This window comes from Balaenoptera physalus (genome assembly GCF_965194825.1).
Source record: "Balaenoptera physalus genome assembly, chromosome: 2".
Lineage (NCBI taxonomy): Eukaryota > Metazoa > Chordata > Mammalia > Artiodactyla > Balaenopteridae > Balaenoptera > Balaenoptera physalus.
In genome coordinates this window covers 151056003-151082802 of record NC_138883.1, presented here as the reverse complement: position 1 = coordinate 151082802, position 26800 = coordinate 151056003, and the positions used below count along the sequence as shown (strand labels likewise).

Below are 26800 nucleotides of genomic sequence, written 5' to 3'. Positions count from 1 at the left end.
ACATACAGTGAGGTTTCCATGGCAACAGCTCCAACAGACCCCTTCCCAATCTTTTTCCAGCTTACCTTGTGGGGGGGGGGGTGCTCCAGAGGCCCCAGAGGCAAACGCACACTTTGACTGGGGTGTATGTTGGGGGGGAGGGACATTGCCGTTGCCAGGATGACAGAGACGGGGCTCTGGTCCTCGGGTGTCAGGCTCATGAGCATGATGTTCATCAGTGACCAACCACAGAACACTGTGGCCCGAGGATGAAATCAGGGTAGACTGAAGTCAGCAAAATGAGTGGACAAGCCAGGTAGCCTGCAGTGCGGGTCAACCTGACTCCAAACATTAATGTTCAGATGCATTGTCACTAACGAGACTGTCTTCCAGATTAAACAATAATAACAAACTTAAAGCTGATAAAAGGTCAAGCAAATAATTTAACTGGTGAGCAACTCCTCACCCAAAATTGTCGTGATTTCACTAAAAAAATGACTGCATGAAACATTGACGTGTATGTGATTTCTCCTTAAGATTGGACTTGGATCCAAAGTACACACAGCATCCATGCCCAGGGGTTTAGATTAAGTCAACACGCGGCTTTCCCAGTTCCTCATTGTTCACCTGTGATCCGGGTTCTTTGAAAGCGTGCCCGGCAGATGGTGCACTGAGGGCTCAGGGTTGGCCAGGCGGGCAGGGAGGGATGGCCCAGGGAAGCCACTCGGCACACGAGAAGTGTTTCGGGAACGGTTGTCTCAACAGACACTGCTCAACACTGCCTGATGGCATCAAACGTTTCCTTTAAACAGCTTCGTGCTGAGCAGACAGTGGTGCAGAGAAGTGCGGAGAGGTATCTCTGTACCGTCTCCCGGAAGCACTGTGTCCGCACAGTTTGGACGATCATAACAAAACACTTAATGCTGGCGGATTCGACACTGAGTTTTCAGTACCAGGTACTATTTTCAGCATCTACTTCTGGGCTCTCGTTTCACCCCATAAAAATCCCATGACCCAGGCGCTATTCCTGTTGGAGAGGTGAGAACGTCCAGGCCAAATAATGTTCGCAAAGTCAGGCTGCTGTTAGGTAGCAACGCCAGGAGTGGCCCGATCCAAGCCCTCTGCCAAACTGCCCATCACGGTCTAGCAGCACCTTCGCCACATCTGCTTTAGGCGCTGTCGTTGTGTCACAAACCACACCAAACCCAACAGCTCAAAACCACATCATCGTGCGTCTTGCTCTTGCGCCGTCATTTGGGCTGTGCTCCGTGGGTCACTGCAGGCCAAGGACCCTCCCAGGGAAGCTCACCCGCGGCCTCTCCATGGGGCTACGCCCAGCTGCGTCCCGAGAGGTCACATCCAGGACCCAGACACAGATGCGTGCGTTCACGGGCCACCGTCCCTCTCACTCTGCGGGTGAGACGTCTCCGAGGAGAGGACGCACAGCCTACTGGATAGGAGGCAGGTGGCAGGTGGAGATCACTGGTGAGAAGAGCCAGCAGCGTGGGAGACAAGGGCGCAGCCGTCTTTGGAAAACACTGTCTGCCAGGATGCGGTACCTCCTAGCCTCGGGGCCATCCCACTGAAACACCCGAGCTGGGAACAGCCACAGGACACTGAGGGGCAGTGTCGTGCAGTTACCTCCCTGTTGCCCACGACAGGAAGGAGCCAACTCTGAAGAGCGGTCCTCCAGCCTCTGTGTATTTCCGCTTCCACACAGCCCCTGGTGACCATGGAGCAACTGCTTCTGGCGACATTGGAAAGAAAACGTCATCCAGAAGTGTTCTAGGCGGATGCTGCAGGCCTGGGTCTCCCCGCTGAGATTCAGGATCGTGGACTTTACAGGTAATTCTTACAGTGCCTCTTTTACAGAAAGGAGACCGAGGGCTCAGAGATCCTAACTGCCCTGTGGTGGTCGAAAAATTCGGAGAAGGTGTGGAGGAACGCAAGCCTGTCCTCTGATGCCAAGTTCAGAGCTTTTCCCACGATGCCACAGAAGCGGGGATAAAGGGCTTCCATCTTTCATGCCTTCCTTCAAATTTGTTATTGGCCTCTCAGTAATTTGAGATATAGAATAATTGAGTAGTCAGGTAACCTGAGTTATTTAGTGGGACACGTGTTCACCAGTCCCTGACTTTGAAATTGATTGAGGCTTTATTGCCATTGTCAACAAACAGGAGTCATTACCAAGACCTGGAGGTGGGCTTTTCCCCGGACACACGAAGGAGTATTGAGATGGAGGCTGGGGAAGATCCCCTCCCAGGCACTGGGATCCCTCTGAGCTGTGGACCGCTGTCCGGTGGCCGGATGACCATCCTGCCAGCGTTTCTCCTGCCTTCCCGGTTCTGGCCGCGTGGACGGCCAAGAAGGAGCACAAGTTGGCCGTGCTTTATGGAGAATGAGTCCCAACAGCGGGGGCACATGGCCCCACTCCCTAGGCCCCTGGCACACCCACCTCCAGGGCGCCCGCCCACCGTCGTGTGCTGCAGACAAGGCGGACAGGAATGGCACAGGGTGTCCCAGGTCCCGCCTGGCCCCGTCCATATGCAAATCTAACCTTTCTGATATTTCAGCAGTATAAACCCAAAGACGGGATTTCAACAGGAAAATATTTACTGACGGCTCTCTCCCTCATAATCTATCGATTTTAATATCCTCACCACTTTGGCTGAATGTCAATTTTACCCTGAGGACTGCTACTGCAAATCTGAACACATTTTATTTACTTAAGCCTTTCAAAATATTAGTGTTGGAAATGAGTAGAGTTTGAGTCTTTTGGTGTTCCTATTTAAAGTTTGTTTTCCTATTTAAATAATGCTGTTAATTTGCCGTGGTAATTGGGCCGACAGGCAGCGCACAGACCACAACACGCAGAAGCCTAGGTAGCCTCGCGTTCCTGTTTTTGTTAAGTACAGTAACACACAGCTCATTAAATGCGGAGCCAACTTCCCCACTTAACCTTTGGAAGCAGAAGCACCTGATTATCACCGTGATTTAACCAGACGCCAGATTCGGTCTCCTCTGATCATTTCTGGTCCAAATGTCCAGCCTGTGCCAATTTCTGCATGAACAGCATTGACCGATTTCAGACCAAGTCTCATAGGGCCCCTGCAGGGACTTGGGGCAGCACTGCAGATTCTACGGCCCCCAGTCCCATCCACCCCATCTGTTCCTGCCCTGAGAAAAGCTGGGGTGGGGTCCTGAGGGAGGGGCCTTCAGGGGATCACACTTCCCTGCCACTTAAGTGCTCGGGGAGGCCATGACCAACTTGTGGAAGACACAATAATGCTCTCCTGCTACCAGGGGACCTTCAGAGGCATTTTCTAAATCGCTAAATCACCAGCAGTAATGAGTACAACTGGATGTCTCTCTTTTTCATATTTAACAAAGAATTTATGTTGCAAATGACACTTCAGCTCATTATTTGGGACTTTTGGAGTGCATCTTTAGAGACTCTCTGCGTAGGGCTTTTGATATAACAAAGCTGGCTTCTCAACTGTCCCCAGGTCCAGCCTCTCCTGCCCCACCCAGGCCCCACCCGGACCCTCCCCTGTTCACTGTCCTGATGGGCGGACCACCCACCCTGAGGTTTCCAGTTGGGGGCTTCACCACCACAACTCTCACTGTGCTTGTGCCCAAGGGCTGACCTAAGCCAGACGTGGGATCTCTGTAGGATCCCTCCTCTCCCACCCAGGACGGACTAGACCAGAAAGCAGTGATGCAGGACCGCTTGGCCCGGGGCTCAAAAAATATGCTTTAAACAGTTTGCTGTTAGTTGGGACGCACGTCTCCACCCTAGGAGACTGAAGGAACTCCACCCAGCCCACGGACGTGTCCTGGAATTTGAATTTATAAAAATAATTCTCGATGCAAGCTTGCTTTTGAGCATTTAGCTGCTTCTATCATAAACCAAGTGCCAGGTGGGGAAAAATCAAATTATCTCAAGGTTTGATTAGTTGGGTTCGCAGTAACCAAAGTTGACTGTATATATTAAATCCCAAGTGATTAAAACATAAAAAATTCCTACTGTTAAATTAGACAGTAAGTTTGCGTCTCCCTAAGTGAATTCCAAGTTTCTACCTGGCTTCTAACACCCCACGTAATCAATGACAACGTCACTTACATACACAAATCCAACTATGAAGAACTACATACAGCTGTAATCATGTATGTGATTTAATTAAAGTCAATCACTGAAAATAGCTGTGGTGCAGTAGATGGGGTGCCGGGGAGAGGCAGGGGAGGGGCGGGCTTTGTTGGGGGAAAGGGGGCCTCGGAGCAGAAAAGCTCGCAGACTGCGTTTCTTCAGCCTTTTCCAAAACCAAAAACTGTTCATTTCCCAAAGACTCCAGAAGGTCTGTAAAGAGACAACTCGGGTCCCTGTAATAGAGGAGATGCTCTTTTTCCAATGGAGATGGTTATTCGTGATTCTCTTCCTTTGACTTTTAAACCCAGAAAAGCTAAGGGTCATAGTTCAATATATAAACATTCCGTAAAATTCCCCCTGACAAAACTGTAAGCAAGACTTTTCAAAGCAGTCCTAGGAAGTAATACTGGTTAAATACCAGAGATAAATTTTAACCAGCTAAATACCTCTCTACATCTTAATGATTGTCCTTCACCCAAAGTAAGAAAAGTTAAAGAAATCTTTGCTTTTTTCTTTTTCAATTCACCTTTATAAAATGTTAACTGAGAAACATGCTTAACATAAATGTCAAGACCCCTAAAAAAAAGGATAAAGAAAAAAGGATTAAAGGGGAGGAGATGTTTAAAAAAAAAAGGTCTTGATGGAGCATGGGTGGTTCAGAGGTGGAGGTGGGCAGCTCTGGCACCCAGCCATGGTCCCCTTAACCTGGGCCCGGGTGGGGCACCAGGGAAGCCCTCGAGGGCGCAGGGCCAGTGGCGCTGGTGGTGGCAGCTCAGCCGACTGAGACAGCATGTTAGAGTCAGAAAATACCAGAATGACGGGTGATGAAACATCACTAATTTTTTCCTGAAATGTCTACGCTCCCACCAGCCAGTGTGTGTGTTCTGCCATCCCTGAAAAAGTCGTGGGTGCAGACAGTCATCCATCCGAGATGTGCGTCATCACTGACACACGCGGGACCACACATCCACGGCAGAACGAAGAAAGTGTGAGATGCGTACAAGCCACACCCCTACCTCGAATGTGCGTGGAGTTGGGGCTCCGTCGTTAAAAACATGGAGCTGCTGGGGAAGCACAAGATACAGACAAAGCCCCAAACAGACGCTGCACGGGGTTCTAGGACCAGCTCCGTGCCGAGGGCTGTGGTGATGGAAAGCAGTGTCCTCAGCCGAGGACGGTTTTAAGAGACGGGGCACCATGGACTAGATGCAGGCCAGGAGCCCAACCCCAGGGTCAGGCCTGCTGGGACAGGCCAGGGGCCTGACCGGCCGGTGGGGCAGCCCCCCAACCCCGGGCACCCCTTGGGGGTGCAGCTCTTTCACGGGAGATTTGCTGGGTCCGAGGTCATGTCCACTAGCAGATGTCCTCATCACCCCTGGAGAGACTGGACAACCCAACCCACCTCCGTCCGCTGCCCCACCTGCCTCGCCAGGCGGAGGGAGGGGAGGGACTCTTCATCCGTGTAATCACGAGAGTCAGGAACAAGCTCTGATTTGTTCTGCTTCAACTTTTCCTGGAATGGCTCCACCAGGGCGCCAGGCACCCAGGATGAAGCCGCCTGGTAACGCGCCTCCTCACTCCCAGTGCTCAGCCCCGACCCCTTGTAGACGGGCTGGTCCCGCTGAACCTCCGCAGGAGAGAGAGCCACTTCCCCAGAAGCAGGGAGTGGGGCTTCGAGAGGCGGGTCTGAGTCAAGGCTGCTGGGTTGACACCCACCCCTGCCATCCCCGCCACATCCTGGCAGAGACGGGGCTTCAGTGGTGAGAAGGGTGAGCCTGCACCCCCCTGCAGGCTGAAGCGGGGACAGCGAGAAGGTGGTGCCAGCACCGGGTCTGCTCTGCGTCCCTGAGTGAAGCACACTGGCCTCTAGGTTTCCGCATGAAACCGGTTTTTGTGTAGTTTATGTCATTGTTCAGTGGTTTGGGGCATCCTGTTCTGAGGCCCCACAGGGCCCCGTGCAATGGACGCAGAGGGATGAGATGTCTCCTCTGTCATGTTGGTCTCAGCACCTCCTGCACATCCAGAAAGTTCATTTTAAAAAGAAGGGAAAGGACCATTGAAGGTGCGGGGGAAGCGCCTGGAAAGTTACTGGAGGAGGAAAGGGCATCAGCTCCGCCCTCGACTCCTGGGGACGGGAGGCGACACGAAGGCACCAGAACCCGATTCCAGAGCGAAAGATGGAGGCGCCCCGCGGCACAGCCCGCGGATGCTGGACCACCCTGCCAGGGTGAACGGCGGGTGGGGGGGATGGGTCCCATTCTCACACCGGCAGAAGCGGCCCGATCCTCCACCTGGATGGGGCCCCTGCCCCCCGCCCCCCCAACCCCCGTGTGAGGTCAGAGGATGTGAAACCGGGCCCACGTGGATGCACACTGGGGTCTCCGACTCCAAGCCTGTGAAAGTCGACTGAAAAGCGGTGATGGGGCCACTGCAGGTGCTTCAGCCGCGGGACCAGGAGGAAGGCGGGAGTCGACAGCCTCGCTCTCTGGGGAACACGGGCCTGCAAGTCTCACATGTGCTGCTGTTGTAGAAACACGGGTCATTTCAGAAAACTCAACAACCGGGATTACATCACCTTGGTGTTTGTGTGCGTGCACACATCCCATGTATCTTTGTGTGTGTGTGTGTGTGTGTGTGTGTGTGTGTGTGTGGTGTGTGTGTGTGGCATTTGTGTGCCCATGTGTGGCTGCGATGTCTGTATGTGTGCATATTTGTATGCATGTACACACAGGTGTGCATGGGTATGTGTGCCATGTGCATGGGTCTCTCTGTATGTGTATGTGCACGTGTGTATCATGTGCATGCACGTGTGTGTGTGTGTGTGTGTTTGTACACATGCACTTGTGCAGAAACTTGAAAGGAGCAGGCTGTGGAGGAGCTGTGGGGAGCAGTCCCTGGACACGGGGGAGTTTAGAATTGGTTCTGTGACACGGAGAAGAAAGTAGGAACCGATTGCTCGATGTGTGTGTGCAAACCTCCCGCAGGAAGCCTCTGCAAGGCAGGGAGGGATGTAGGGGATGGTCCCCCCACCCGGAGGTTCCGCATAGGCCCAGGGGCTTGTGCCCAGGGGCCACGCCGGGGCCTGAGTCTCAGAATCGAGGCCGCAGATTTGATGTCCCGAGGCCTTGGGGGGGTCACAGTGCCTGGGTGACAGGGCGCCGCAGGGCAGGGGGACCTCAGACGCCCATGGGGTCACAGCTTGGAGGACATGGCAGCGGCGCAGCTGTCACAGAGGCTTGCTGCTTGTGTCTTGCAGGAATTCGCCGACACGGTGTCCCAGCTGGTCACGCAGAAGTTCCACGAGCTGGCCATGGGCCTGGCGTCAGCGCACGCCCGCCACAAGGCGCTGGCCGGGATTGTCATGACCCAAGGTAATGCCTCTTGCTTTCCCCTCGGGCACCTCACCCACCAGGAAGGAGTGTAGCCTAGCGTGGGCTTGAGCTTGGGAACCAGGACTCTCTTCCCCACGAAGACACGGAAAGAAAAGCAGAGATAGGACCCAGACTCAGTGACAAAGTAGATGACCAGCCGCCCCAAAGCCGCCTCCACACACACAGAGGACTGAACGCACTCCTTCCTGCCCCCACCCCTAACTGCTCACTGATGGAGTCCCCTTCTCAGGATGACAGAGCGGGCAGGAAACAGTCCATCCAACCATCAAGGTCGTGGCCGCTCTTACAAGCCAGGTTGGGAGAAAGTGATGCTTAATTTTAAGCTGTCACTTTTGGTGAAAACACCTCACTACTAACCTACTAATAATAACTAGCTAGCTGGTTATTTGAATTCAACTGTAACTAGTTCCAAAGTTTGGGGCAAACTGGTAATGACCTACCAGAGAATGATTATTGAAAAAAAATAATTGACTTTTGGGCTAGTTAGGTTTCAAAGACACACACTTTCTCTGCCAGTGTAGACCAAGTCTAAGACTTGAAAAAGAACATCTACCTGATGTCCAAAAATATGGATGTTAGAAGTCAACTAACAGCCAGACAACTGGCCTGTTTTTCCCCTCATTCTGGACACCTGGGGGCTCCTGCAGTGTCAAGTGCAAGGCCACTGGGGTCAGGACATATGACTTAACCTTTCCACTTTGGGCATCTTAGTAAAATGGAAATAAAAATGCCTCCTCACAGTGTAACTTGGTGCCTAGGATAAAGTACATGAAAAACTTTGAATGTAAAAATTACTCTATAATGTTCTAAGTCAAAGGCAATTCTGTTCCATCAATGATACTGTTGAATTTGGTGTCAGGCATCCCGCCCGATCCACTCGCGTTTGGTAACACCTGCCCCTTTGTAGAATAAGAAATGTCCCAAATTGAGGGCTAAGAGCCCCCTCAGTCCAGACCACGGCTGCTGGAGGCGGCACGCCATCCACGCAGCCACGGCAGCCACTAACCGGACGCGGGCTCCACTCTGCACGCATAATGGGTGCAGAGGACAGACACGGCCCCCCCTGGGGACACGGTATCCAGGACGCAGTGGGTTGGCACCCAGGGTTGAACCCAGCAACTCCTGTGACTAGCGCTGTGACCGGGCCAGCTGGCCTCTTTGGGACTCGGTTCCCCACCTTTAAAAGGGGGTGATGGTCAAACCTACCTGGGGGTCGTTGGAAGGTTAAGTGTGCTCGTGTACATACAGCACTTAGAGAGACGTGCCAGGTCCGTGTCCTCCGTAGATTATGACTGGGCATCTGCCGCGGCCGCAGGCCCTCCTGGCTTCTGGGCAAACAGCAGAGAACAAAACAGATCCAGCGCTGCCTTCCTGACTCTTAGAGTTTAGATCCGATGTGAAAAGAAGTTACGTGCAGGGCTGGAGGGTCACAGCCACAAACTTTGGCAAATTTTAAGATTTGGAGTGTCACATGCATTTCTCTGCAAGGATTCCAGGATAACGTAGTTTAAATTAGCTTGGGCTGCGTGATGAATGGGAAGGAGAGAAGGAAGGATGGTGGGAGGGAGGGGGCAAAGGCACCAACCAACATTTCTTCTTTGTTGTGCAATGTACTCCAACCCCAAACGCATATGTCAGTAGGATTAGTGAGTAGTTTTTCAATAGTTCCCAGCTCTATAGCTGTGATTGTCCAACATCTTTCCACTTTTCTGGGAAATTCAATTCCAGAAAATCTGGAAAGCTACTCTCAGACTTCCCTTGGAAAGCAGTGATGTTTTACAAAGACTGGTGGGGAAACGATACTTAAAAGTGGCCAGTAATACACTGTTTTACGTGCAGGCAATTTATCTAAAGGAACTAAATGTATTACGTGAAAGTGAGACTTTAAAAGGTAAACTTATAGTAATTAGTAATTTATGAACATGGAAGGATAAATTGCTGAAATTTACTTTCCTGTTATAAAGAGAAGATTTAATAAACATGTTGATTAAAAAGAGATTAGGGAGGATTGTGCAAAATTACTAATAGAAATATTTTCAAATATTCACTTACTTAAAATTGATGGGCAATTTAATCTTAATTCTTGTTCAGTTAGTCAAGCAAATGCCTAAGAAACTCTAAGAGGGGGTGATGTGTCTTATTCTAGTTTTTATAATATATATCACAATGTTATAAAATTAAACCTATCTTGAAGTAAAACATGATTCGTTACCCCCTTCATTTTTAGGTGGGAAGCCAATTCATCCACATCAAGTAGCTCATGTAAGGTCCTTCTCATGAATGAGACTAAGACCATTTTGTAGCCGTTCTGAGAAATATGATAGCAAAAATACATACTTATGAACAGAACAGTTTTTACTTTATGAAAATGCTGCAGCCATTGGTAAAAACTCAAACAGAAGAGAACTTACGGACAAAAAGCCATATCTCCACCCTACCCTTGGCCCCAAGCAAACTCAGGAGCAGACATTTTAATCACTTTAAATTTTTGTTCTTGTGACTCTGAATACTATACTGGTTCTATATTTCTAGATTTTCTATTCTAAATATCGATTTGCACTATTAAAATTAGATACTTTTTTATTTTTCGTTATTGTATCTATAGTATACACTTAAACCTTTGTTTTGAGTGTATACTCACCCTGCCGAGTTTGGATGGTGCATCTTCACTTCCTGTTCTGTAAGTTAGGGATGGCGGCCGTCAGTCACCCTCGTCTTTCCTAGCCGACTTCTCTGCACGATGAACGTATTTCTATACTGTCATCACCAATGACATTTATACTCAGTCCTGTACCATAACTGTCTTTTCTGTTTCCCCTGTGCCGTGAGTCCAAGAGGTGAAACCACTGAGCAGCGTCCACCGCTCAGGACACTGTAAATCGCACGGCAGAGCCAGGTGGTTTCCTGGAAGCACGCGGTTCTCAGTGGCGGGAACGTCTCTGCAGAAAGAGCACGTCCTCCCATGGGGTCACATCTGTCCTCCCTGCCCCCACCACCAGCTCAAACCACGTCACACTGAAGGCGGGTTCAGCAGCTGGACTTTCTTAAACGGCTTTGGGAGGTCACGTGACCTCCAAGCCTTCTCACCCGCGGCGCAGACCAGCTTCCCCCGCTGCTGGAGCCTCTGCCCAGCCGGCCAAGGGGACCCCGCACCTCCCGCCTGGACCACCATCCCCAGCATCCACGCCGTCCTCTTTCTGTCTCTAGAAACACCTTTAAAATGCTCAGGAGAGAAACTGAATGTCCACGTCTCCCTAAGTGTCTTGACTTGGTTCTCTTGCTCCTGGAAGTGTTTGCTGGGAGATGCTGAGCTCAAGCTGACTTGCCCTCAGTATTTTCAAGGGATTTTTCTGTGATCTCTTATCTAGTATCTCTGACTAGAAACATCCTGTCTGACACATTTAGTTGCAGTGGTCGCCCCACCGCTGCCCACGGAAGGAAAGGGTCTTTTTTACTTGAATGCTACATAATTTCATAAGACTGTGTGGATGTCAGCCAGTCACCTTCCCTGACATTTTTTTCTTTTTGGTTGTGCCAGGCCTTAGTTGTGGCAGGTCTGCTCCTTAGTTGTGGCTCGCCGGCTCCCTAGTTGTGGCATGCGAACTCTTAGTTGTGTCATGTGGGTTCTAGTTCCCTGACCAGAGATCGAACCCGGGCCCCCTGCATTGGGAGCACAGAGTCTTAACCACTGTGCCACCAGGGAAGTCCTTCCGTGACATATTTAAGCTGTTTATTTGTGCAGTTTTTCCTTATATCATTTATTTGTTAAATGCCTTCCTTCGTTCACATATTTGTCAGATTTTTAATATTCTGAGTTAATCACCAGGCTTTTACCTTCCTTCCTTGTTGTTAATCTGCTTTTTACTCTGTGTTCTTGGGAGGTTGGCCCAGTGGGGCAGCCACTTAATTAAAATGTAACTTGATGAGTCCCGTCTGGGATGCAGGCTCTCACCTGCCCTTGGCCCTGACTTGGAGCATCACGATTTCTCTGGGACACGAGTAGCCCCTGAGGCAGCTGGTCTGTGCTGGAACTCGGGGCCCCTTTTACCCTCTGCATTTCACTCCTCTGCACCCCCAGGGCTTCTTCTCCAGCAGACTGTGGAAGTCAAGCCACCCTCCTCCATCGCGCCAGAGTCACAGATCTGCTCCCTCTGGAACCCTTTCCTTCCCATGGGGGCTGGAAAGGGAGGAGAAGCAAACCACCCTCTCGAACCCAAACCTGGACCACATTATTGAGCCCGTTGTCAAGCGATGGCTCTGACTACTCCCGGCATTTCCACAAGGAAGCGATTCTTGAGGGGCTGTTAATAATGATTCTTATTTGATATGAAATTTATAATTTTGATAACATTTTCACATACACTAATCAGTTGATTGCTCCGACCCCGAGAAGTGGGAAAGGTGGGAATCTTTATTGTCGATTTTAAGACGTACAGACACCAAGATCAAGAGGCCGGGTGACCCTCACATCTTGGGGGGGCGGCACTAAAATGCGGCTGCAGATTCCTGTCCTTCCTGCCCAGGTTGCCTCTGGACGTTGCTCCGGGTGTGATACTGAAGATCTGTCCATGTAATTGTTTATTTCTAAGGTTATTAAACAGCCAGAAGAAAAGAGTTTCCTAGTGTATATTTTTAGAAGTTTACATTTAAACCTGTCTTTTGCTAGCCTGGCCTGCAAAACATGTGCAGAAGCTATGGTTTGTACAAACACTCTTTCCCTTTTAAGTTAATGTGCAGCTTTAAACATACACGAACATCTGAGATTTATAAGTGCCCTGAAGAAGTGCACCTTCCTTGAAGTCGGGCAGGAGAGAACACAACCCAGAACAACCCCATCCAGAACGCCAGATGCTCTGGGCAGAGTGGTCAGGCCTGTCTTATGGGGGAAAATCGTAAAGTTAATCGTAAAGATGAACTCAGCAGTGGAACATTAGCAAACTTTTCTGAGTCGTGTGTTGTAGGAGGTGTTTGCTGCGTGCGTTTTGCTCAGGTGAGCACGGGAGGTGGAGAATCTCATTTGCAGGGTCCATGCCGGGCTCTGGCTTGAGAAGAACTGGCACTTAAACACTGTTTTCCCACTTGCACTCGATAAATCCTGACAGTTTAAATACAGGTGAAACTTCTTTCAGTTCACCAGGAGCACTCGGGAAAGCCCATCTTCACAGAGCCCTCGCAGAAACAAGATTCAGGGACTTTATTCCCCATATTCCAAAACTCTTTCTTTCCATCTTCTCCCTGAGTGACTGGCAATTACTTTCATCATAAAATTAAAAGCGGGCTCTTTTATTTATGCCCGGTAGGGCACAGGGAGATAAGCAGCAGCAAATGAACTGGACAGAAATCCTAAATAGAAGCCCTGGCTGTGACGAAAGATGGTAAATTATCATCTGGATTCCAAGGAATTAATCATAATGATTGCTAAGTGGATGCCAAGAAACGTGAAGTTGATGCAGCATCTCCGTGAAGTCACAGGACACAGGCTCAGAAGCATTAAGATCCATGGGGGCTGACGTGCCCCACAATAAGGAGTGTGATGGACAATTGATTTTAAATCTGGGGTTTAAACTGTTAGGTTTAAACCACAAAATGCAGGATAGATTTACCACTGACCCCGCGTAGCACGCATGCTGACTTGTTTATGGTAAATGTCCCTCCTTAACATAGAGGGGAAAAGAACAGTAGGCCCAGCCAGCCCACTCCCGACTCGTGTAGAGATGAACGGTAGTCTAGTCTGGAAGAAATCACCAGGTGCCGATGGATCAGAGCCCTGACCCTGGGCCACTCCCCCACGGAATGCCTTAGTTCCTCCTTCTCAGGAAGGAGGTGCGTGTGAGGAAATACATAAAGAAAGGAGGAAGACAGAGTTTGCCCTGCATTCTTTTGAGATCAGATTCCCCCCATCAAAGCTGCTCAAATGCTCTGCATTTGTATGATCATCAAGACATAACCCAGCATTTAATTGCCCAAAAGATTTCACGGGGTAAAAAATCCCGACACTATTTTATCTCAAGGCCATAAAACTAACCCCATTTTTTTTCCAAACTCTTAAACTACAATCTTTTTTTTTCCCAGTGGAAACATAACACTAAGTTTGTTAGTGAAAGAATAAAAAGAAGACACTAATATGTACTGTTTGTCTTTGTGCCAGGGATTGTTTTGGGGTGTTTAAACCATGTCGTCTTATTCAACAAAATAGTCCACATTCTCCCTAATCATGAGCGTCAGGTTGTACATGCTGGTCACGCCTGCCTGTGACCGAGGAGAGAGGGAGGGAGGAAAGAAGGAAGGAAGGAAGGAAGGGAAGGAGGGAGGGAGGGAGGGAGGAAGGAAGGACAGGAGGAAGGAAGAAGCATGAGCAAAGTTGCTGGCCACAGTCCTGTCCGTTAGCCGAGAATTTAATCAGCTCGGATCGCCCCCCACCCCACATGGCTGCAGGTACGGCAATATTCTGAAGGGTCGGAACTAATTAATAAGCAAATGTGAAGCTGGGTAAAGCTGTACCTTTGACGTGCTTTTGATTTTCAGATACGTGCACTTAGGGTCCTGGTTTATACTCCTTTCTCCCCCAGTTACCCTGTATTTACATTTTCAAGACTCATCCACCTGCTCAGGTGGCCTTGCTGGGACGTAAATCCCGGAGGAGCACTTGGTGTCCTCCCAAGTGGGGGGCTGTCACCGTAAGGAAACCCAGGCCTCGTGGTTTAACGGGGGAAAGCGGGGTCCTGGCTTCTTGCCGATGGCTTGGCCGCCAGCACCACGGCCCCTCCCTGCAGGTCCGCTCAGGGCACCTCTCAACAGTCCTGTGTCCTGCTCTGCTGGGCTTGGCGATCCCCAGGGTTTAGGGCTCTGGACACCCCGCCAGCAGGAGCCTGGGAAAGAGGACAGTCCCCTGAGCTAAGGCAGGTGGAGCTGGGTCAGTCCCAGGTCAGGGACCTCGGGGCGGAAGTTGAGCAGGAAGGCGGCTCCCGCGGATGAAAGGGTCGGGAGAGGGGAGGCGAGGGGGTGCCCATCTCACAGGGGCTCATACCTGCATCGTCGCCATGAGCGAAAGAGTTTTCACTAACCAACCAGATGGTCAGCAGCCATTGGAGCCAGAAGTAGCTCACGTCCCTCAGTCCAGAAAAGACCAGACCGCATCAGGAGGTTGGCAGCAGGGCACGTGGGGAGAGCCGACTCCCTAGGGCCTGCATGGGGTTCCCTCTGAGCTCCTCATCCACAGGGCAATGCACAAATCTCTACGCATAACTAACTGTCCTCCTAAAATTGGCGCATTTGCAATGGTTAGAGACTGAAAGCCCTGGGACACTGTTGCCTTCCGATTTGTGGAGACGCCATAAATCAAGATCCCAGGGGGAGAAAGTCCCCCACCCCCCCATCAAAAGTGAAAATTTTTCCTATCAGTCTCAGTCCTAGCACATCCGTCACAGACCAGACACGTCTGAGCCGGCATTTTTAAATCCGCTTGCTTTCAAACTGACTCGAGGAAATTTGGAGAATAGAAAGCTGAGAAGAGTAGAATATTGAATCGCAGGAAAAGACTGAGAATTAAACACAGACTTGGACCAAATAATGACTAGATGTGAAACTGCAGGAAATTCTCTGCAAATACTCAGGGTGCAAACCACAGCAGGGCTGGGAGCCTGGGTGAGAAGGAAACGGTGCAGGAGCATCGAGCGGACCGTGGAGGAGGGTCTCCTGACGCCGACCCCACACGGTGGAAGAGCCTGGCTTCCCCCAGTGGGTGGTGGAAACACTAATGCTTGAGCCATTACACTCACTAGACACGGCCCAGAAACAGAGCGTCAGGACCAATCACACAGCACAACGTCGGGCGGTCTGCACGCAGGGTGAATGCCGTTCCTTTCTGTCTCTAGTTTCTATAGTTTGGGTATTTGTTTCTTTGATACTGGTTGGTATATTTTACCTTCAGTTTTATTCTTAGAAATTTGGTTATCATTTCCTCCATAGTCAGATGTAGTATTGTGAAAATCTATTCAGAGTTGGAAGAGGCTAAGAATTGCTTAGTCCCGGCTAAACAAATAAGAGTGCATTCCCAGAGATTTCCCAGAGTTGGAGCTGAGGGTGCATGCATGGCGTGGGAGTTCCATGCATCAGGTGTGGGCCCGCTGGAGAGCAAGCCGGCCCAGTCACCTTCGCATGTCCTGGGAGGCAGTTTCCCTGGTGGGGGAGAGAGAGTGGGGTGAGTCCTTTGGGGCATGAGCGCACCAGTCCTCGGGCTGAGGAGGGCAATGCAGGAGGCCAGCCAGAGAGGGGCGGTCACTCTCCCTGGAACGTTTCTTCGGCTGTGTTTGCAGGGAACAGTCTCAAGGGGTGACGTACAGTTTTCCTTTGGGACTTGCTAACCATTGATGACGGAGAGGTGCCGTCCCCAAGTTCAGAGACCCCCGAGCACAGGCAGCACCCGCAAGCCCCCTGCACACACCGCCTGAGACGGGCAAGGGCACCTAAGCAGGCACGAGGCTCTTGCTGCCGGCGGTGCTGCGAGTCACAATGTCCTTTGTCTCCGGTCCGGGGATCGTGTGTCTTCCGTGTCCTCGAGACAGTAAGCGGCTGACTTAGCAGCAGCTGGTGGCGGCGGGTGGATCCCAGCCCTGACCCACAGCCCTGCCCTTCACATCACAACGTGGGGTGTACACGCGCTGCTCCACGCCTTGCTTTTTTCACATAACGATACCCCTTAGAAATCTTTCTTTTCCTCCAGAGAAGTTCTCTACAGGGGCCCAGTATACAGATGAACGTACTCTGCTATAAGCAGTCCCCTACTGGTGGGTCAGTATTGGGTCACTCATGTTATTTCACTTGCAAACATTGTGGTAGTGAATCACTTTTACATACATCACTTTCACACACGTGCAGAGATACGACAGCCACACCGAACAGAAGGCCAGTTGCTTCGTTCTCACCACGAACCCGTGAGCTTTGCTAGGAAGCAGCTGTGCACGGCCCTCGAAGGGACCAGAGGGGGATGCGGGGGCATGGCCCCTCCTATGCCCCCCATGGGGTCATAAGGGTCTCAGGACGGAAATTGCTGGATGGAAGGGAGGCTGTATTGCCGCTACCTACCTCCCATCTGCCCTGCTGCTCTTTAGGGAAAACGGAGAGCCTGGGCCATCAAATCAGAAAGCTCGACACACTCTCCCTGCTGCTGCCGCTGTTCTCAGGTGTCAGACTGTTTCAGGAGCTCCTGAAATGCGGCCCCAGAAGCGAGGCCAGGGTCCCAGGTGGCTCCCGCTCTGCGCTGGGCCCAGGGAGGGGCCGCCCCACCAGGACCCCCGCACCTCCTGTGAGAGGCGGTTCCAGAGAGGGACACGCTGGCCCTGGTGTCCTGCTGTCCCTGCTGGCCTCTTGGGGGCGTCGAGAGTGGCCCTCGGCCCAGGCTGCACTTTCACAGGAGCCTCAGGGCCCAGCCTGCCTGGTGCCCAGACCCCCTGCTGCTCCACGGCTGGGCCTTGAGTCCAGACGCAGAGACATGCCCCAGCTTCAGGGCAAAGCCGCCAAGGTGAGCGGAGCAGAGAAGCAAGTGTCCCTTCGTGCAGGAATCCGGGGCCTGGTCCAGTGGCTCTGAGGGGCGCTGGCTCCACGCAGGGAAGGTGGCCGACGGTCCTGAGTTTGCCTCAGAGGCATAGGCGGGCGGGCGGGGACTGGCCTGCCGTCTGTCCTCACAGACGTCCTCCCGTCCTGAGCACAAGGCCCTCCCGTCAGAGAATCTTCCAATTAAGGGGCGAATCTTCCTCAACCACAGGCCCGTGTCCCGCCCTGTCTGGGTCACACACACGTGGGGAGACACAGCCCTCAGGTCCATGAGGCCAGGAATTGGGGTTCACACACTCGGGGCCCCACTGGGCTGGGATTGGGGAGTGAACGGAGTTCTGGGCGTGACTCCGGCCTCACAACTGAGCCAGGTGTGCACACGCCACACACACACCCCCCAGTACCTTTTGCCCCACTGGCTGGCTATTTACAGGTGAACTTGAGGCTTGGATGCAGGGTGGCGGGGGGGCGGTGCCGGGTGAGGTGGAGAGCAGACTCACTGCCCCACGGGGAGGGCAGCGGCCGCAGGGCTCTGACACCTCCTCTGTCCACCAGGCCTGGACGTCAGGCAAGCCCAGGTCGTCGTCCTGTCCTCGGGGACCAAGTGCATCAGCGGCGAGTACATCAATGACCAGGGGCTGGTGGTCAACGACTGCCACGCGGAGATCGTGGCCAGGAGGGCGCTGGTCCACTTCCTGTATGCACAGCTGGAGCTGCACCTGAGGTGAGCGGGGATCCTGGGGGGCCATGCAGCCCCCAAGCCTGGTGTCCCTCTATCCCGGCCGACCCTGGACGTGCCAACGGCCACGCCCCGAAAGCACACCAGCCCCTCCCAGACTCCAGGCCGAGTCTGTTTCCCTCCACAGGCCTCGTCCTGGGGCCCCCAGGCTCAACTGCCCGGACGAGCCCAGCCAGCAGCTCTGAGCCCTGTCCTCCTGTGTGGGGCGGGCTCTCCCTGCACCCCACCCCACAGCCAGAACCCTTCCTGCACCTGGTCCCCAGGCACCACGACGGAGGCGGCCAGTGATGGGCTCTCCCCCCGTTTGTGGCCTCCTCCTCCTCCCTGCATGTTTGCATCTTAAAGGGGGGGGTCTGTAATGAAGACCCTGAGCAACGTGCCCAGATGTGGGATGCCTAGTGCCATTGGGCAGCCATCAGGAAGCAGCAGGCTGTCCCCTGGGGGGCATCTCCCTCTACGACCCCCTGAGCAGTAGCAGAATCACGGGTGGCTGTAGGCACAGCGTGTGTCTCTGCCAGAACCGCTGTCCTTCCACAGCCTCCGGAGCAGCGTTCCTCAAACCCACTAGCAACAGGGGCCTGGGGGCTTCAGGCGGCAACTCCCGCCTGCCCTTGGCGTGTGCAGGGGCCACACAAAGGGAAGGCGGGTCCAGAGGTGCTGAGTAGACTCAGGAAAGCGATGCCTTCATACACTCAGTTAATTTCTGTCCGAGCCCCTGATTTGCAGTTTCTCCTTGGTTCCAGGCTGACGGATGGTGCGGCCAGGGTTGAATGTGGGGAAGGGAGTTGGAAATCTCTCTAAATGTGGGAAGGGTTTCTCTCCTGAATATCCAACTGCCAGGTCAGAAATGTTTCCAAACACCCCTAACTCTGGATGTGTCACCGTGGCCCCAGGCTGACGTTTAGGGCTGGCTGTGTGCTGGCACCAAGCTGCAGGCCGGGGGCACCCAGGCCCCTGCCCTCAGGGGGTTGGGGTTAGGGGACGGAGACCAGCAACGGCTGCAGAAAACCAGGGCCAGGCGTTTGCTCCGAGGTTTTGGGGAGGGGCTGGGGGGCCGGGCAGCAGAAGGAGCAGAGTCAGGGAGGCAGGAAGGCTGGTGGGACGCCTCGAGGGTTCCCGGGGAGAAATGTCTGTTCTGCTGCCTGCGCGCTCTCAGAATCCATCACCCGGGGGGCAGAACGTGTAAAAACAGCAAGACTGGCAGGAAGGAGCCGCCCGTGACTGGTGAGAACGGGTCCGGGAGGGGCCCCAGCTAGTCCCGCTCTGTGCAGGGGGTGCCCCTCACCGCCACTGAGAAGGGGGGCACAGGGGGTGTCGTGTAGGGAAGACAGCCCCAGGGCACGGCCGAGGCGGAAGAAGAGGGGTCCCTGCACCAGATTCCTCACTGGGCTGCGGCCGAGCCCTGCCCCTCTATCCCTGTTCTCCGTCTAACAGAGAACCACCTGCCCAGGGCGGCCGTGTAGAGCGCAGCGTCCTGCGGGCACACAGGGAGCATTGTGACCCACAGATGGCCGTGTTACAGACGCTCACATTCGGGGTCATGTGTACCGAGGACGCTGGGCTTGTGAAGGATGGGCTTGACCGCGGGCGGCGGGGAGGGCGAGGATGCAGCCTCTGCGGGCCGGTTGCTCTCACCCAGCTGCTCCGCGGCTGGTCCAGAAGGTTTGATGCAGGAAATGGATCGGGCGCCCCGGCCGGCCTCCCGTGGCTGACGGGGCCCCTCTCTGTCCCCAGCAAGCGGCGCGAGGACAGCGAGCGCTCCATCTTCGTGCGGCTGCAGGAGGGCGGCTACCGGCTGAGGGAGGGTGTCCTGTTCCACCTCTACGTGAGCACATCCCCCTGCGGAGACGCGCGGCTCCACTCGCCCTACGAGCTCACCACGGACCGTAAGTGCCCAGCTTTCTGCCTTTGTGTTTGAACAGCCCGAGACTCTCCTCCCTGGTTGGCGGGTCCCGCTGTCCGCTCAGACACCGCCTGCCTGCCTGGGTGGCGCGGCCCTGAGAGGCAGGCGAGCGCATCTGCAGCATCGGAATGGCATCCTCTAAAACCTCGGTCCGAGGGCCCACATCTCTGGGGACAGTGTAGCTGGAGACGTGACAGAGGCTCTCTAATTGCTGGGGCCCCGTTGCTGCAGCAGGTCAGGCAGCCTGTGGCCAGTACACAGAACAGGCTGAAGCAGCACAGAGGCGGGTCACGTGGAGGTGGAGCTGACCCCAGGGCTGCGTCTGCCTCCGTCTGCACATGGGGGAGGATAATGACGTCTCCCCGGGCACCTGGCCTCTCCCACTAAGGGTATGAAAGCCCTGGGCAGGACCTGCCCTCTCGGGTATTTTAGGAGAGCAGGTGACCACAGACGCAGTCGCGTCCACCCAAGAGGTGACACCATGGTCCTGGGGGGAGGATACCGCAGCCTCCTCTGTGCAGGTCTCAGGGGGTCAGTGTCTCCCCAGGTGCCATTAGGAAAGTCTGTTACTGACGCTACATGTGTGCGTTACACATGCTCGTATACACACCACACACACACCCACGCAGACACACGTGAACCCCTCCAGAAGCAGCATGAGGCAAATCTGACGGGGGTGGGGAAATGGAGTATCTGTGTGTGATGAGGGGTCAGCCCCTGCTTAAGATGCTGAGGCACCCACGGCTCGTTGTGCTCGGAGGGAACCTACAGCAGAAACAGACAACACAGTTACTGAAGGCGTGTTTGGGCCCTGACCCCCCACGGAAGGTCCACTTGTGTTCTAATTACCAAGGGCAGGAGCGATGAGCACTTTCTGAATGCCGGCTGCATCCCGGCTTGCGGTGAGTGCCTCCGTCTAAGATAAGGACGTGCAGGGAAATCGCTCTCCTTAAAACCCTGCATGAATTTAAACTATTTCTCTAATACTCAGATTGTATGCGGGTCCAAAAAAATGCCTTCTGCTTTTACCAATGTTCCTCCAAGCCCATCGCTTTCCCCTTTGGGGAATGGTTGGACAGAGTCCCCTGTAATAGGGGAGTCCATGATCAAGGTGCTGGTAGATTCGGTGTCTGGTGAGAACCCGTTTCCTGGTTCACAGACGGCGTCTTCTCGCTGTGTCCTCACCTGGAGGGAGGGGCAGGGAGCTGTGTGGGGTCTCTTTATAAGGACACTGATCCCATCATGGGGGCTCCACCCTCACAACCCCATCACCTCCTAGAGGACCCACCTCCTGACACCATCACCTTGGGGGTTAGGTGTCAACATACAGAATCTGGGGACCCACACATTCAGACCATAACACCCACCTCTGGAAAGTCAGTGGGAGAATCAAGTCAAACAGAGAGTCACGAAAGGAAACCTATTCAATGTCAGGGAACTTCCAAGGAGCTGCCCCAGGAGGAGAGCAGGCTGGGGGACCGGCAACGCGAGCAGTGGGGTTTTGGCCCCTCCAAAGGTCCTTGGGGTTGTGCAGTGTTCCTTCTGACCGCGCAGCCTCAGAGAGAGAGAGAGAGAGGAGAAAACGTGAGAATTCATTTTCTTGGAGGCGCTCGTCAGGCTGGATCTACATGGTACCAACTCCCCACATGAAATTGTGAAATATGGTCCATTGGCTACTTGGAATTATCCTTCCATTTTCTCTCAGAAGACCTGGCATCGTGGAGACCCAGCCAGGAGCCCTCCGGTTCCAGGAGGAAAAGTCCCGCAGAACGCTGGGGAGGCCCTGACTCACCAGCTTCCTGCCGGCCGGAGTCGGGGTGGCTGAGTGAGGACGGGGAGCCCGCCCCACCCCGCCCCCCCGAGACTGCGCTCTCTGCCAGGGACGGTTCCAGCTCATCAGCCTCCCCGACCTTAATTCCAACTTGCAAAGCCGGTGGTTTAGAAAAACAAGCAGATATGTTCTCAGTGCACCCTGGGGTTCTCCTCCAGGCACAGATGTCTTTTACTTTGTGGTGTCTTAAGAAGTGGCAGGTGCAAGTAGAAGGGACAAAACAAAGCATTTTCCTCACATTTTTGCTGCAGATGTGCCTGCAGAAATGAGAAGCTGCTCCTAGGTTATTTCAGCTGGTGTTTCTCCCCAGGGTTCCCACAGGGGCCCCAAGCGGGCACCTGGCAGGTCTGTCCCTCAGACGGCCAGCCAAGTGTCCTGCATCACCTTCCTTACTCGTCGGCCAGGGCAAGAAACCCCGAATGCCTGCCATCCCCCAGGTGGAGGACCTTTACAGGTGGCTCAGCCTTCTCCATTTCCCAAGGCACAAACACCCCGGAATTGTTTAGTTTTAGAGAGAATTGGCTAATGTGGGGACAGGGTGACCCTGCTGGTGGCTCACTTTCAGGGTGCCTCCTTCGCTGGACCTCGGAGGAGGGGGTGCAGGTGATGGGGATCCTTAGGGGTCCCCTCCGGGGCAGAGGTGACAGTGACAGGCCCCCTGGAGGCAGGGCCTGCCCGAGGGGCATTTAGCAGGGATGGGCGCTCCCGCCTCCTGCAAGTCACCCCTGCAGAAGCCCAGCCTCACTGCCCCACGGCCTCAGGGTCCACGCTCCTGAACAGGCCCAGGGCACCCGACCCTGAAGGTCACGGCAATGTCCTCACGTCCACAGATGCAGAGCATGACATTCTCAATCCTCTCCCCGGAGGGGTCACACCCGGGAGAAGCTCTGGCCCTGGACACCAAGGCCTCCAGCTTCTCACCCGCAGCTGCTCCAGGAGCCACCCCTCCACTGGCCAGCATGTCCCCTGCCGGTCCTGGTCACTTTGGCTGGTTTGATTGTCACCCCTTGCTTGGTCTGCAGGAGCCGTTGTACATCTTTCTGCACAACCCACAGCCATGGTGCCGGGGGTCACCCCTCCCTCTCTCACACACAAGTACACACATGAGCACAGCACATGGCACACATGCACAACAGGTGCCTGACGTACGGGACCGCAGACACACCTGTTCAGTGATTAGGTCTAAGGGAAGTTCTCAGCAGACCTGCCCAGATGGCCCCCAGCAGAGAACCAAGTCTGACCCACCTGTGACAGAGCCCCCACTGTCCACCAGGGACTCTGGCCTCAGCTGTCGCCACAGCCCTAAAGGTTCCATGAGTTGCAGGAGCCCCAGATCCTTGAGGCCCAGTTCAGGGGCTCTGCAGCTAAGGGACAACACACAGCCCCACCCCCGGGGACGCCTGTGTCTCCAGAAATTCTAAAGTCCCTGGGGTTTTTTTCCCTCAAAAACATTCACCTGGACAGATCGTAGATTCTCCCTTCCTAGCGTCCTTAGAAATGGACTCAGTGTCCGTTGGTCGAGATGTCTGGGGAGGCGTGCTGCCTGTGAGCAGGTGTGCACAGATTTGGTTGTTTCCAAACCCGACTTACCTACAGCACTGCCAGGAAGTTTCTACAAATGCAGGTTCCTGTGCCCACTCTCCCAAGATTCTGGTGCCTCGGGATGGAGTGGGTCTGAGGGGCCGTACTTTTAAAACTTCCCCAGTGATTCTGAGGATCAGCCATGTTCTGAGCCCCCGGGTTCAAAACCCCCTAACCTGTCTCCTGCCCCACTGGTTTCCTATCCTCTCCCACCGGAGGGCGGGCCTGCGTGCAGACAGGGGACTGGAGGAGTGTCTGCAAGGCCCGCAGACACGGGGCAGGGGGGCAGACGCGGAAGGGGTTGCTGGCGGGGCCGGGGCAGATGCGGCTTCCCCGATGGGGACAGAAGGAGACCACACATGGGAGAAAGTCCTCTGGCCACAGGCTCTGAGACGGAGGTCGTACCCAACTCAGAGATGCTCCATCCCAGGGGGTCAGACCCACGGGGATGAGTCCACTTCCAGAGTGGCTCTGGGAGGCCCGAGATAGACCAACGGCAGTTCTGATCAGAACCTAAATGAAGAGATCAATGAAAAGACCCGGGCTGGTCACGATGGCTGGGTGACCGTTCTCCTTCCAACTCACCAACACTCTAATGCAAATTCCTCTTGCTTGGCAGATTCTTTAAATAACCTAGAAAATTCAGTCCTTACTGCCATTTTACAAGAGTTTAACAACTTAGTTCAAATCTCCGATCTATCTCCCACAAGAAGCCATGAGAAATAGCATGATTACATCACACAGCTATCTTACAAGTGTGAACTGAATGCCTGTACATCTGAGCCAGTTCTATTCTTTGTACATGACGGCAGCTCAAGAGATCGCCCCAAAATCCCATAGGAAGTCAGGGAATCTAAAATACACTTCCTGACGCCCCGTCTTCTGATGTGACTACTGAGCTACAGAGCACACAACACATGATAATATCCGTGCATTGTAGGGTCGATGGATTTAAATGGCTTCTTAACTCACATCGTCACTGTCACCATCCTCACCAGGTAGGACAAGAACACCCACGTGACCACATGACAAATATTGTAGATGTCATTATTACAATAAATGGTAGGCCACATCATGGGTATACCTTCTGGGATATACCTTTTGAAGCTTATTTGGGGTTTAAAAATATTGTCTTCTTTCCTATACTTTTTTCCCATTTCTGCTTCTTTCTCTCCCCTGCACCACTGCAGCAAACATGCATCACATTTTAGATAGACCTTTGCTCCCTCGGTGGACTTCCTCAGTCGCCATCTGATTCTCTCCTGAAAATAGAATATTCACTTGAACAATTTTCTTAAGCATATTACCAGCCACACTTTATCTTGACATCAGGGTCCGAAAGTAAGGGTTTTAGATGAACACTTCACTGAAGAGTCTGATGAGATGAAGTATCGGAATTAGCTGAGAACATTCTTATGGGTTTGGGAGCATTTATGTATCCACGCAGGCAGGGTCTTAATGCTCCACACTTCCACTGTCTAGGGCACACGACAAATCCACTGCAGATGATTTAAGGTCAGTTCCCCGCAGTTTCTGGTTGGATTGGCATTTCGTTCTGCTTGAAGCAGCATCTTCAACTCCCTCCTGCCTCTCGCAATTAGGCAAGAAAGAGCCAGGGTAAACGAGCTCTGCAAGATCGTGACGCTCAGAGCCACTGGGACTGATCACACTGGTGGGGGAGCCGGAGGAGGCAGCCGAGACTCAACACCTCCGAAAATAAACACTCGTCAGGAGCATCTCATGCACCTGGCTCTTCAGGAAAAATTCAGCTACCTGAAAACTTTAGGTTAACTCCTAGAAACCAGTTGTTACTCAAGCCAGGCCTCCGGGTTGTCATGGCCTTAACAGGCTACAAAGTCTGCTTCAGGGAAAGTTAGTTGCACAGAAGCACTGGGTAAGAATTCAGAAGAGCCTTACAATGTAATAGGTGACTTTCCAGGTCTGGCAAATGACACAATAGTTGAAGCATTGGGAGAATGGTGAGGATACTATTGAATATAATTACCAGAAAGAGAGGGACAGCAAGTACCGTATTTCCTAAGAAAGTATTCCCACACAGAAGACTTTAGTTCCTAACATTGTGGTAAATTGTGGAAACTGTTAGCTACGCCGGCCCTCCTTTCCCTCAGTGCCACCTGCCACAGGAAGTTGATGTGATAAAGACCTCACCTGGACAGTGTAAAAAGTCAGGTCAAACCAAAGTTTTGCTCAAGTATTTTTGAGTCAGGTAAAACATTTTATGTTCAATTTATTATCATCACTATCATCATCATTGTCTCATTGTCATCATCACCATCATGATTGTCTCACCATCATCACCATCATCATCACCATTATTATCATCACCATCATCATCACCATCACCAGAATCATCACCATCATCACCATCATCATCACCATTATTGTCATCACCATCACCATCATCATCACCATCACCAGAATCATCACCATCATCACCATCACCATCATCAGCAGCAGCAGCAGCATCATTGTCATCGATTCCTAGTGCCATTTAAATCTGCAAAGAAGAGATTCAGGCTCTACCTAGGGGGAGGGCTGGGCATCCCTTGGCTGTGCCCCTCCCTCCGCCAGGCTCAGTCTCTCAGCTTGGTTCTTCCTTCCATACATGACTCATAGGCCAGTCCAAATTGGATCTCATCAAGGACTTGGTTAGTAGTACGGTCAATAAGCAATCTAAAACCTCTCAAAAGTTTACTTTCTCCACGGAGTACAGCAATTTTCTTCCCAAGAGATGGCCTCTAGGTAGTATGAATACATAGTAAAGGAACTTCAGTTCTTAGAAATCATGAGAAAATATACTAGAAATTACTTCGAGATCTGTAAGAGAACGTGCCCATATAAACCCAAATGTTATTAATTATTTGGGTAATAATTTATATTAATAATTTACCCTCACTCCAGTGCAGATAAATGAAGGAGAAACACATTTTCACAAATTCTAAAACTTACATAGAAACCTTTTAAAGAAGGCATTTAGTGTTCATCCCACCATCGTGCGTGTCAATGTTGGTATCACTATGGTAGTCCATATATAATTTGTACGCAAAGCAGTTAAGCATTTCTATAACGCATTATAATCCTGACTAAATGTACAGAACTTTTTTTTAAAAAAGAAAAAAATAATAAATTTAATCTTCCTCTCGTTCAAGCTAGCTCTTCAAATAACTGGTGTGTATGGGTGTGGAGAGGACTCCGGAAAGGAAAGGCAGGAGAGCGGTAACAGGGCATCGAGGCGCCCCTACCGTGGGCCGGTCTTTGGGCGTAGCAGACGCCCCCTCACCGGGACTCTCGGGAACAGCTCTGGGGTCCCAGGTCCCGTCTCATTTAGTCCCTAAGCCTAGGAGGGAGGCACCACCACTACCCCATTTTCAGACGAGCTAACTGTATCACAGTAGTTTTAAGTAGCTTTTCCAAGGCTACGCAGCTAGGAAACCATAGAGCCAGGACTAAAATCTAGACAAGGTTTGCAGCCCAGCAATTGGGCCGGATCCCACCAGCCGCCTGAGAACTAAGCATGGTTTTTACATTTTTTAATGGCTGGAAAGGGTGAGAAGAACGTCTCCTGACACATGAAGGTGACGTGGAACCCAAAAGTCGGTGTCTGTAAATGCAGCTCCTTCCCTGGCCCGTCTGTGCTGAGAGCTGGGCCGCAGGT

At 52.7% G+C, this 26800-nt stretch overlaps 2 protein-coding genes across 4 annotated transcripts in view; one reads left to right on the top strand and one right to left on the bottom strand.

Moving 5' to 3' along the window:
• Positions 1-26800, top strand: part of ADARB2 (adenosine deaminase RNA specific B2 (inactive)) — a 372865-nt gene that overhangs the window by 331252 nt on the left and 14813 nt on the right. For both annotated transcript variants that reach the window (XM_082450243.1, XM_082450242.1), the window contains 3 exons: positions 7383-7497; positions 17626-17794; positions 19544-19695. In XM_082450243.1, coding sequence (XP_082306369.1) covers positions 7383-7497; positions 17626-17794; positions 19544-19695 — 436 coding nt within the window. The remainder of the gene's footprint in view (positions 1-7382; positions 7498-17625; positions 17795-19543; positions 19696-26800) is intronic.
• WDR37 (WD repeat domain 37) overlaps positions 24068-26800 on the bottom strand; it is an 88689-nt gene continuing 85956 nt past the window's right edge. Inside the window, exon 13 of one of the 2 annotated variants that reach the window (XM_082450247.1) lies at positions 24068-24386. In XM_082450247.1, coding sequence (XP_082306373.1) covers positions 24093-24386 — 294 coding nt within the window. In that variant the 3' untranslated portion in view covers positions 24068-24092. The remainder of the gene's footprint in view (positions 24387-26800) is intronic. The other variant, XM_082450245.1, reaches the window with a different exon arrangement.